We start from the raw sequence: 11,396 nt of genomic DNA, 5'->3' as shown, positions 1-11,396 counted from the left end.
GCAGATGCCCCGCCCTCTCTGTGTTCATATTGGCTGGGGTTTAAACACCCATAACTCAGGTTCCCAGCATGCTACAGGCTCCAAACTTGATGGGTGGTCCCACAGACTTCTAATTTGATCAAAAATGACCACTTCTGGTGTTTCATTCCTACTTCCTGTTTGTTTTGATTGCCTTGAAACTGGCCTGTGATTGGCCAGCAGTCAACACGCTGTGATTGGCCAGTAGTCAACGCGCTGTGATTGGCCAGTAGTCACTTTGAGTGGCAGCTTGCCTCCTATGGCGGCCGCCAGAGCTATGTATTGCGATACAGGTCGCTCCAATGAACTGCAGAGACCAATGAGGTGTCTAGGTTTATATATCTATGATCAGTGAACTGCAGAGACCAATGAGGTGTCTAGGTTTATATATCTATGATCAATGAACTGCAGAGACCAATGAGGTGTCTAGGTTTCTATATCTATGATCAATGAACTGCAGAGACCAATGAGGTGTCTAGGTTTATATATCTATGATCAATGAACTGCAGAGACCAATGAGGTGTCTAGGTTTCTATATCTATGTTCAATGAACTGCAGAGACCAATGAGGTGTCTAGGTTTCTATATCTATGTTCAATGAACTGCAGAGACCAATGAGGTGTCTAGGTTTCTATATCTATGATCAATGAACTGCAGAGACCAATGAGGTGTCTAGGTTTCTATATCTATGATCAATGAACTGCAGAGACCAATGAGGTGTCTAGGTTTCTATATCTATGATCAATGAACTGCAGAGACCAATGAGGTGTCCAGGTTTCTATATCTATGATCAATGAACTGCAGAGACCAATGAGGTGTCCAGGTTTCTATATCTATGATCAATGAACTGCAGAGACCAATGAGGTGTCTAGGTTTCTATATCTATGATCAATGAACTGCAGAGACCAATGAGGTATCTAGGTTTCTATATCTATGGCTGAAAGTGCATCACTGCTCGGCAGCAGTTTTAAGCAGTTTTTAACACTTTAAATGGCCATACTTCAGTGACCATTGCTCTTATCAGTGCAGCATAGGATTAGGTTTGAAGGCCGCGTAGCGGCCTGAAGATCTAGTATTATATAAAGGCATATGATTTAGTTTATATTATATTATATTATAGATTATATTATATTACAGATTATAGATTATACTATAGATTATATTATAGATTATATTACAGATTATGTTACATTACAGAATATATTATATTATAGATTATATTATAGATTATATTATAGATTATATCACAGATTATATTACAGATTATATTACAGATTATATTACAGATTATATTATAGATTATATTATATCAAAGATTATATTACAGATTATATTATAGATTATATTACATTACAGATTATATTACAGATTATACTATAGATTATATTACATTACAGATGATATTATAGATTATATTACATTACAGATTATATTACAGATGATATTATAGATTATATTATATTACAGATTATATTACAGATTATTCTATAGATTATATTACATTACAGATGATATTATAGATTATATTACATTACAGATTATATTCACATTATTATTATTATTATTAACATGTCTCATTCTGTCTCCTTCCTGTTCAGGACTCTGCTTCATATCAACTTCCTGTCTCCTCTCATCATGGTTCTGCTTTGGGTCAAACCTATTACTAAGGACTATCTGATCCTTAGTAATAGTACGGATACTGAACCCATGTAAGTATAATATAATATACACACTGATACTGAACCCATGTAAGTATAATATAATATACACACTGATACTGAACCCATGTAAGTATAATATAATATACACACTGATACTGAACCCATGTAAGTATAATATAATATACACACTGATACTGTACCGCTGTAAATATTATAATGTAAATAATACAACACAAATACTGATACTGTACCGCTGTAAGTATTAGGGCTGTAAATCATCTGCTACCTCACGATTCGATTCCGATTCTTACCGTAAAAAAAAAAAAAAAACAACGATTCTCGATTAAAACACTTTTATTCGCTTCAAAACGATTCTCGATTCAAAACATAGGATTTCAGGATCTACTCCAGTCTGCTGGCATAAAGGCAGAGTACATTTATGTAGCTTTTATAATTGTAAAGGTTTTATGAACTGATAATACTAATTTAAACACACAAAGGTAAATCCAAGACAACACTTTTCTTTGTGTAAAAAACCCTCTCTCTCTCTATCTCTCTCTCTCTGTCTTTGTCTCTGTCTCTCTCTGTCTGTCTCTGTCTGTCTCTGTCTGTCTCTGTCTCTCTCTCTCTCTCTCTATCTCTCTCTGTCTCTCTCTCTCTCTCTCTCTCTCTCTCTCAGAATGACAGAGCAGACCTATGATACATTACGTCTCTGGCTCATATTGCTGCTGTGTGTTCTGCGTCTGGCCATGATGAGGCGCCACCTGCAGGCCTACCTCAACCTGGCCCACAAGAACCTGCAGCAGATGAAGAAAGAGGCGGGGCGTATCAGCACCGTGGAGCTGCAGAAGATGGTGAGCTCATCTGCTAGCATAATCTGCTAGCATAATCTGCTAACACTGCTAGCATGTTCCGGTCTGAACGTGATCTCGCTCACTCCCGCTCGGTCACTCAGCTTGACCCGGAAATAGTTTGGGCCCAATTAGTCATTTGCTTTTTGGAGGAGTGGAGGAGCCGAGCTGGCTCGCTGCGTGCGCATAGAGCGAGTGTACATGACGTGTAGGCTCGACCACTCTTCATTTCTGCAGCTCGGCTCAGCATGTCGTATCTGTTCTGTTGGTTGAGTCGTGGGGGTGTTGATTATGAGTCTGGTCTCAAGGGAAAATAAGCCAACACTATGTAAAGTGTGCGACCGTTTTGAGCTGAGAGCAAAAGAGAACGTGGTTGACTACAGCCACTAACAGAAGAATCATAGTCATGCTTTAAGACAACGTGGTTGACTACAGCCACTAACAGAAGAATCATAGCCATGCTTTACGACAACGTGGTTGACTACAGCCACTAACAGAAGAATCATAGCCATGCTTTAAGACAACGTGGTTGACTACAGCCACTAACAGACGAATCATAGCCATGCTTTAAGACAACGTGGTTGACTACAGCCACTAACAGAATAATCATAGCCATGCTTTACGACAACGTGGTTGACTACAGCCACTAACAGAAGAATCATAGCCATGCTTTACGACAACGTGGTTGACTACAGCCACTAACAGAAGAATCATAGTCATGCTTTAAGACAACGTGGTTTACTACAGCCACTAACAGAAGAATCATAGCCATGCTTTAAGACAACGTGGTTTACTACAGCCACTAACAGAAGAATCATAGCCATGCTTTAAGACAACGTGGTTTACTACAGCCACTAACAGAAGAATCATAGTCATGCTTTAAGACAACGTGGTTGACTACAGCCACTAACAGAAGAATCATAGTCATGCTTTAAGACAACGTGGTTTACTACAGCCACTAACAGAAGAATCATAGTCATGCTTTAAGACAACGTGGTTGACTACAGCCAGTAACAGAAGAATCATAGCCATGCTTTAAGACAACGTGGTTTACTACAGCCACTAACAGAAGAATCATAGCCATGCTTTAAGACAACGCGGTTTACTACAGCCACTAACAGAAGAATCATAGTCATGCTTTAAGACAACGTGGTTGACTACAGCCAGTAACAGAAGAATCATAGCCATGCTTTAAGGCAACGTGGTTTACTACAGCCACTAACAGAAGAATCATAGCCATGCTTTAAGACAACGTGGTTGACTACAGCCACTAACAGAAGAATCATAGTCATGCTTTAAGACAACGTGGTTTACTACAGCCACTAACAGAAGAATCATAGCCATGCTTTAAGACAACGTGGTTTACTACAGCCACTAACAGAAGAATCATAGCCATGCTTTAAGACAACGTGGTTTACTACAGCCACTAACAGAAGAATCATAGCCATGCTTTAAGACAACGTGGTTGACTACAGCCACTAACAGAAGAATCATAGCCATGCTTTAAGACAACGTGGTTGACTACAGCCACTAACAGAAGAATCATAGCCATGCTTTAAGACAACGTGGTTGACTACAGCCACTAACAGAAGAATCATAGCCATGCTTTAAGACAACGTGGTTGACTATAGCCACTAACAGAAGAATCATAGCCATGCTTTAAGACAACGTGGTTTACTACAGCCACTAACAGAAGAATCATAGCCATGCTTTAAGACAACGTGGTTGACTACAGCCACTAACAGAAGAATCATAGTCATGCTTTAAGACAACGTGGTTGACTACAGCCACTAACAGAAGAATCATAGTCATGCTTTAAGACAACGCGGTTGACTACAGCCACTAACAGAAGAATCATAGCCATGCTTTAAGACAACGTGGTTTACTACAGCCACTAACAGAAGAATCATAGTCATGCTTTAAGACAACGTGGTTGACTACAGCCAGTAACAGAAGAATCATAGCCATGCTTTAAGGCAACGTGGTTTACTACAGCCACTAACAGAAGAATCATAGTCATGCTTTAAGACAACGTGGTTGACTACAGCCAGTAACAGAAGAATCATAGCCATGCTTTAAGACAACGTGGTTGACTACAGCCACTAACAGAAGAATCATAGTCATGCTTTAAGACAACGTGGTTGACTACAGCCAGTAACAGAAGAATCATAGCCATGCTTTAAGACAACGTGGTTGACTACAGCCACTAACAGAAGAATCATAGCCATGCTTTAAGACAACGTGGTTGACTACAGCCACTAACAGAAGAATCATAGCCATGCTTTAAGGCAACGTGGTTTACTACAGCCACTAACAGAAGAATCATAGCCATGCTTTAAGACAACGTGGTTTACTACAGCCAGTAACAGAAGAATCATAGCCATGCTTTAAGGCAACGTGGTTTACTACAGCCACTAACAGAAGAATCATAGCCATGCTTTAAGACAACGTGGTTGACTATAGCCACTAACAGAAGAATCATAGCCATGCTTTCATGGAGGCAGCAGACTTTGGCCAGGTGTGTTTTCCTGTTGCTTGAGGGTTGAGACCAATAAAGGACGTGTAGAAGTCTATGAATTGTAACGTTATGAACAGTAACATTGTAATGTTGGTTCTTGTGGCTCCAGGTGGCTCGTGTTTTCTACTACCTGTGTGTGATCGCTCTGCAGTATGTGGCCCCGCTGGTCATGTTGTTACACACCACGTTACTGCTGAAGACCTTAGGTGAGTTTAATATATAATATATTAACATATTGTTGTTACACACCACCAGACCTTTAATGAGTCACTGCATGCTTTAGGTTTATTTAAACAAGCTCTTCACACATATATTTGGTCCTCACTAATTCTCATTATAAGATGACATCGTTTCTGTCTACTCACTCTGGATAATGGACGTACGGCGAGATCACCACAACTTGCAGCATTTATCAATACATCCTGACGTTGGCTTCAGCCTACGGCACGCTCAGATCTCACGTCAGGTTGGAGGCAGTTGTTGACTTTGGCTGAACCTGTTTGTTCCATTGTAGACCTGCAGAGCAGCATTGTCTGACCGTCTGACAGGCATCTGAACACATGTATCCACTCCAAAATGTATAATCTAACACACTAATAAATAATCCCTGTGAAAATATAACATTTTATAAACTAATTTAAACAAACTGCTTAAACAGTCATTCAGATAAGATTGCAGATATTGCTGCATTGGCTATTTGAAAATAGCAGATCTACAAGTTCACAACTCATATTTAAGGGCGTGTTATTTAAATGACGCTTGGTTTCAGCCGTCAGATTTATCAACGCTCCGACCAAATGTACGCTAGGATTGGCTGTATAGGATTGCTTGATAAATGTCACTTGGACGTTGGTGTACAGTCGAATTTAAGCCAAAAAATAAGCTGTTTTTTACGCTCCGTTGATAAATGAGGGCCTCTGTGTCTCATTGGTGGACTTTGGACAGTTCAGAAACCTGTCTACCAGTGACATCATCGATGGGGAATCCATGCTAATAGAAACTCTTCCTGGAAAGTTAGCATGCTGAAATAGAAGACACTGTTCTTGCATTTATTGAACAACAAAAAAAGGGGGTGGTCAAAACTGCCTACCAATGATGTCACTGGTAGGCAAGTTTCTCAACTGTCCACAGCCCTCTTCTGAAACACAGTGAGGGCTGTGGAACCCTGGGGCATTGAGTGGTTCGGCGATCTGTGAAAAATTTGGCACAAAATGATGGTACCACCCAGCCATGCCTAGAAACATCTGAAGAGATGTAAGGTTGGTCGGTTCAGGGAAGTCTTGAACAGCCTCGGTTTTCTCAGGGTCGAAATGAACTCCGGGAGATGACGCTATATGTCCCAGAAATTTGACAGTAGACATAAACTCCGTCAGATGACACCATATGTCCCAGAAACCTGAGAGAGGTCCTGCAGAACATGTTCACCGTCAGTCCAGCTTCCCTGAACTTATCGAGAACTGCTTGGAGATCATAAAATAATGTTGTTGCCAGAATGATGAATAGATAGACGAAGCAGATCTTTCCTTCAGTGCAGTTTCCATCAGACGCTGAAAGGTTGCGGTAGCATTTCTCAACCTGAATGTCAGGACTGAAATGGAAGAGGCCATGTGCACAGGATGAAAGCCGTTCTCAACCTGCCAGTAACCACTGTTCAGGTCTTAACGAGGTGAAAACCGCAGCACCAGCAAGGCTCTAGAATATCCTGGATGGTTGGCAAAGGATACACATCTGTGAGGGTGTCAGCATTTAGCTTCCGGTAATCTATGCAGGATCAGGGTTTTCCTGTCTTTTTGGTATCGGAACCACATGAGAGTTGGAGGGTTCAATGATGTTATCCCTCAACATCTCGCCAATCAGTTACTTCTTCACTCACTCTACTCACTCCCCTTCCATTCATAAAAAGCAACAGCACAATAATCATATTGCGGAGATTTTAAGTTATCGTGGACTTGTCCTCCATCATACACTAGGATGAATTAGCTTTTGTTGAGCTGCAAATTCAGTACAACTTCCCAAAAATAGCAGATCTACAAGCTCACAACACGTTGCAACACCTTACAACTTCCAAAAATAGCAGATCCACAAGCTCAAGTGGTGAGCTTGTAGACCGGCTATTTTTGGCTAACGTTCCTCCTAGAATAGAGATGCTGGAGGTTCAAACAAAAGTGGCATTTTAAGCATATTTTGATTATCGCGATAATATTGTTAGTCGCAATTATTTTTTCCGCAATAATCATGACGTGTAATTTCCATATCGTCCCATCCCTAGTGCCAACTTATAATGAGCATTTAGTGAGGACCAATTATATGAGGATAAGGTTTATAATGAGCATTAGTGAGGACCAATAATATGAGGATAAGGTTTATAATGAGCATCTAGTGAGGACCAATTATATGAGGATAAGGTTTATAATGAGCATTTAGGGAAGACCAATTATATGAGGATAAGGTTTATAATGAGCATTTAGTGAGGACCAATTATATGAGGATAAGGTTTATAATGAGCATTTAGTGAGGACCAATGATATGAGGATAAGGTTTATAATGAGCATTTAGTGAGGACCAATTATATGAGGATAAGGTTTATAATGAGCATTAGTGAGGACCAATGATATGAGGATAAGGTTTATAATGAGCATTAGTGAGGACCAATGATATGAGGATAAGGTTTATAATGAGCATTAGTGAGGACCAATGATATGAGGATAAGGTTTATAATGAGCATTAGTGAGGACCAATGATATGAGGATAAGGTTTATAATGAGCATTAGTGAGGACCAATGATATGAGGATAAGGTTTATAATGAGCATTTAGTGAGGACCAATGATATGAGGATAAGGTTTATAATGAGCATTTAGTGAGGACCAATTATATGAGGATAAGGTTTATAATGAGCATTTAGTGAGGACCAATGATATGAGGATAAGGTTTATAATGAGCATTAGTGAGGACCAATGATATGAGGATAAGGTTTATAATGAGCATTAGTGAGGACCAATGATATGAGGATAAGGTTTATAATGAGCATTTAGTGAGGACCAATGATATGAGGATAAGGTTTATAATGAGCATTAGTGAGGACCAATTATATGAGGATAAGGTTTATAATGAGCATTAGTGAGGACCAATGATATGAGGATAAGGTTTATAATGAGCATTTAGTGAGGACCAATGATATGAGGATAAGGCTGAAAAGGGTTGAAGTGCTTCTTGAAGCATTGTTGTTGACAGGCCGCGTGTTGCCATGGTGTTTTATTGCAGGTGGCCACTCCTGGGGGGTCTATCCCCAAGAAGACCTGCCCTGTGACCACACCATGCCCTCCGAGATGGGGGGGTCCACGCCGGCGCCGGCCGCTGTGCTGGAGGCCGGGGCCCAGGCGGTAGAGGCCGGGGCCAGGGCCTCCGTGGCCCAGCTGTCCATGGCCCTGGGGGGTCTGAGGACAGTGTTCAGCCCCCTGCTGTTCAGAGGCGTCCTCTCCTTCCTCACCTGGTGGATCGCTGCCTGCCTCTTCTCCACCTCGCTGTTCGGCCTCTTCTACCACCAGTATCTAATGGCTGCGTAGCACCCATGGGTGCTTGTTTCTACCACCAGTATCTAATGGCTGCGTAGCACCCATGGGTGCTTGTTCTTACCACCAGTATCTAATGACTACGTAGCACCCATGGGTGCTTGTTTCTACCACCAGTATCTAATGACTACGTAGCACCCATGGGTGCTTGTTTCTACCACCAGTATCTAATGACTACGTAGCACCCATGGGTGCTTGTTTCTACCACCAGTATCTAATGGCTGCGTAGCACCCATGGGTGCTTGTTCTTACCACCAGTATCTAATGGCTGCATAGCAGCAGCACCCATGGGTGCAGGAGGACAATAAGGGGGTGTCACCCCTGACTCTTCTTCTTCTAAGACCCTGATCAGAAAGTACTCTGGGTGAGGGGAGGGGAGGGGGGGCTCTGACAACCTTCATCACTACTCAGACCATCGTCTTCATCACCGCCTCCAGTGCTTCCTGTCCAGATGATGAAGATGATGATGATGATGATGATGATGCTCACATGTTGACACTCCTAGCAGCTGGACTACCTTGTTGGTCTGAACACACTGAACACACTGAACACACTGAACACACACTGAACACACGTCCACAAAGAGACTAAACGGTGTGAATGAGGATGGATGTACGTTGAATGAACACTAAGTATGGAGACATAGTTGACGGTCATAGTTGACGGTACGCTGATGTAAATGTTTGTCGTCATGGACTCTCCACAATGTGAGGCTGAAGCAGAGACATGAACCACTTTCTAAATGTTCAAACATTTTCAAAAATACCACAAATTATCAACTTGACTCAATCAAGAGAAAAAAACGACAGAAAAATAAACGCAATAACAAACAAATACATTGTTAAAAGTTCAACTGCCTGTGGTGATGTTTGATGTTTCACACAGAAGCACACATGTCATCAGCGTACTGCCAAAAGAGAGTGTGTGTGTGTGTGTGTGTGTGTGTGTGTGTGTGTGTGTGTGTGTGAGTGAAAGTCTTAAGGTGGAACCACAGAGAGTGTGTCACCCACCGGGGGCAGCAGTGAGTAGCCGTCAACCAGTCACAGTCCCAGATGATTCCTGCAGCACCTGTCAATCAACAGGATGATGAGGAGGAGGGGACAAAACGCACTGGGAGGCCCCTCCCCCAACCTCCCATCATGCACTGGGAGCCCCCCCCCCCATGTATTTAAATGACTGGCTACCAAGGTACAGAGAGCTGAATTGTGACATCACTACCACTAGAGGGCGATAATCCCCCCTGTGTCAGAGTACATTTTTTGTATTGAAATTCCCATAGAGAAGAGCGTCATATAAGAACTGTGTTCCAACAATGAACAAACCGCCTGGAGATTTGACTCCTATGGATATAAAGCATCATTTTATATATAATATCATATGGATATGAAAAAAAACAGACGTTATCAAATGAAAGTCCATATCATAAAGGACACAGAGTCACATTCCTGACACAATCTCTGGGTGATTAGTTTATTTTTGGAACAGTTCTTATCAGCGCCGTCACCATTAGAAATTCATTATAAGTTTAATTAACGATTAATTGTCACTGAATTTTATACATGTAAAAATTGCAGAAATGGCAGATCTACAAGCTTACAACGCGTCACTTTGTGACGCGTTGTAAGCTTGTAGATCTGCCATTTCTGCAATTTTTATATTTGAAAATGTGTGAAAATGTTTCAACATGGAAACGATTGTGCAAAAATAATTGCCATTAGACGATTATTATGTAATAATTGTGACCGGCCTAGTTCTGATATGACGCCATATAAGATTTCTCTATATGGGGAATCTGAATAGAAAAAATACTTCTGTGACCCGGGTGGGAGGGGGGGAGGTGGGGGGGGCGGGGGGAAATGGGAGAGGGGGGAGGTGGGGGGGTGGGGGGAGTGACGTCAGGACTTGTGTTTCTCTATGCTGGTGGATTTAAGGGACTAAAGTTGGGATTCTGGAATGAAACTCGTTCTGTTTTCATTTTGAAGTTTAAAATGTTTCCTTTGTGACTGAGCCATACTGAAGGGAAAACTGTGTGTGTGTGTGTGTGTGTGTGTGTGTGTGTGTGTGTGTGTGTGTGTCATCTAATCTAAAGGGCATTTATTTTGTGAACAAGACGAGAACGTGTCAAGTACTGCTGAAATGTAAAGCCTTTATTTTTGCTCTTTCTTTGTATTGTTCATTTGAGCCAGTCACACACTAACATTAATGTCTCCTGCTTCTATTATCATTATTATTGTTATTATTATTGTTTTCTAAACTGATCAAATCATGGATTTCTAAATTGTATTTTTTAATTTTAAGAAAAAGGTGCCAAGTGAGAAAGTTCCCTTGTAAGTGTAACGGCTGTAGATTTGGTGACTGCTAATGCTAATGCTAATGTTTTAAAAAAAACTACAAATGTAGTTTAACCAACCCTGCTGCCTTCTGTCTTCATGATCCAGAGTTCATGTGCTGCTCATCAGCATAGAATACACACACACACACACACACACACACACACACACACACACACACACACACACACACACACACACACACACACACACACACACACACACACGATGATTGTCTGTTTAATTCAGGAGAATGTTTACAGGGCAGAACGTTGGATCAAACCTAGTGGCTCTCCATTCCTTCTCACAAGCTGTGATTGGTTGAGTGCATTACCATGGTTTTATACAGAGCTGTGATTGGTTGTGTGCATTACCATGGTTTTATTACAGAGCTGTGATTGGTTGTGTGCATTACCATGGTTTTATTACAGAGCTGTGATTGGTTGTGT

General features: G+C 41.2%; 1 protein-coding gene across 1 annotated transcript in view; it reads left to right on the top strand.

The window, feature by feature from the left end:
• Positions 1-10,158, top strand: part of tmem161b (transmembrane protein 161B) — a 23,260-nt gene extending 13,102 nt beyond the window's left edge. Inside the window, exons 10-13 of the mRNA XM_080432096.1 lie at positions 1,616-1,726; positions 2,358-2,532; positions 5,157-5,253; positions 8,310-10,158. Coding sequence (XP_080288222.1) covers positions 1,616-1,726; positions 2,358-2,532; positions 5,157-5,253; positions 8,310-8,611 — 685 coding nt within the window. The 3' untranslated portion in view covers positions 8,612-10,158. The remainder of the gene's footprint in view (positions 1-1,615; positions 1,727-2,357; positions 2,533-5,156; positions 5,254-8,309) is intronic.
• Positions 10,159-11,396: the final 1,238 nt, after the last annotated feature.

Source organism: Gymnoscopelus braueri (assembly GCF_963280865.1).
Source record: "Gymnoscopelus braueri genome assembly, chromosome: 7".
Classification (NCBI taxonomy): domain Eukaryota; kingdom Metazoa; phylum Chordata; class Actinopteri; order Myctophiformes; family Myctophidae; genus Gymnoscopelus; species Gymnoscopelus braueri.
Note: the sequence above shows the minus strand (reverse complement) of the source record. Positions and strands in the feature narration are given on the sequence as shown.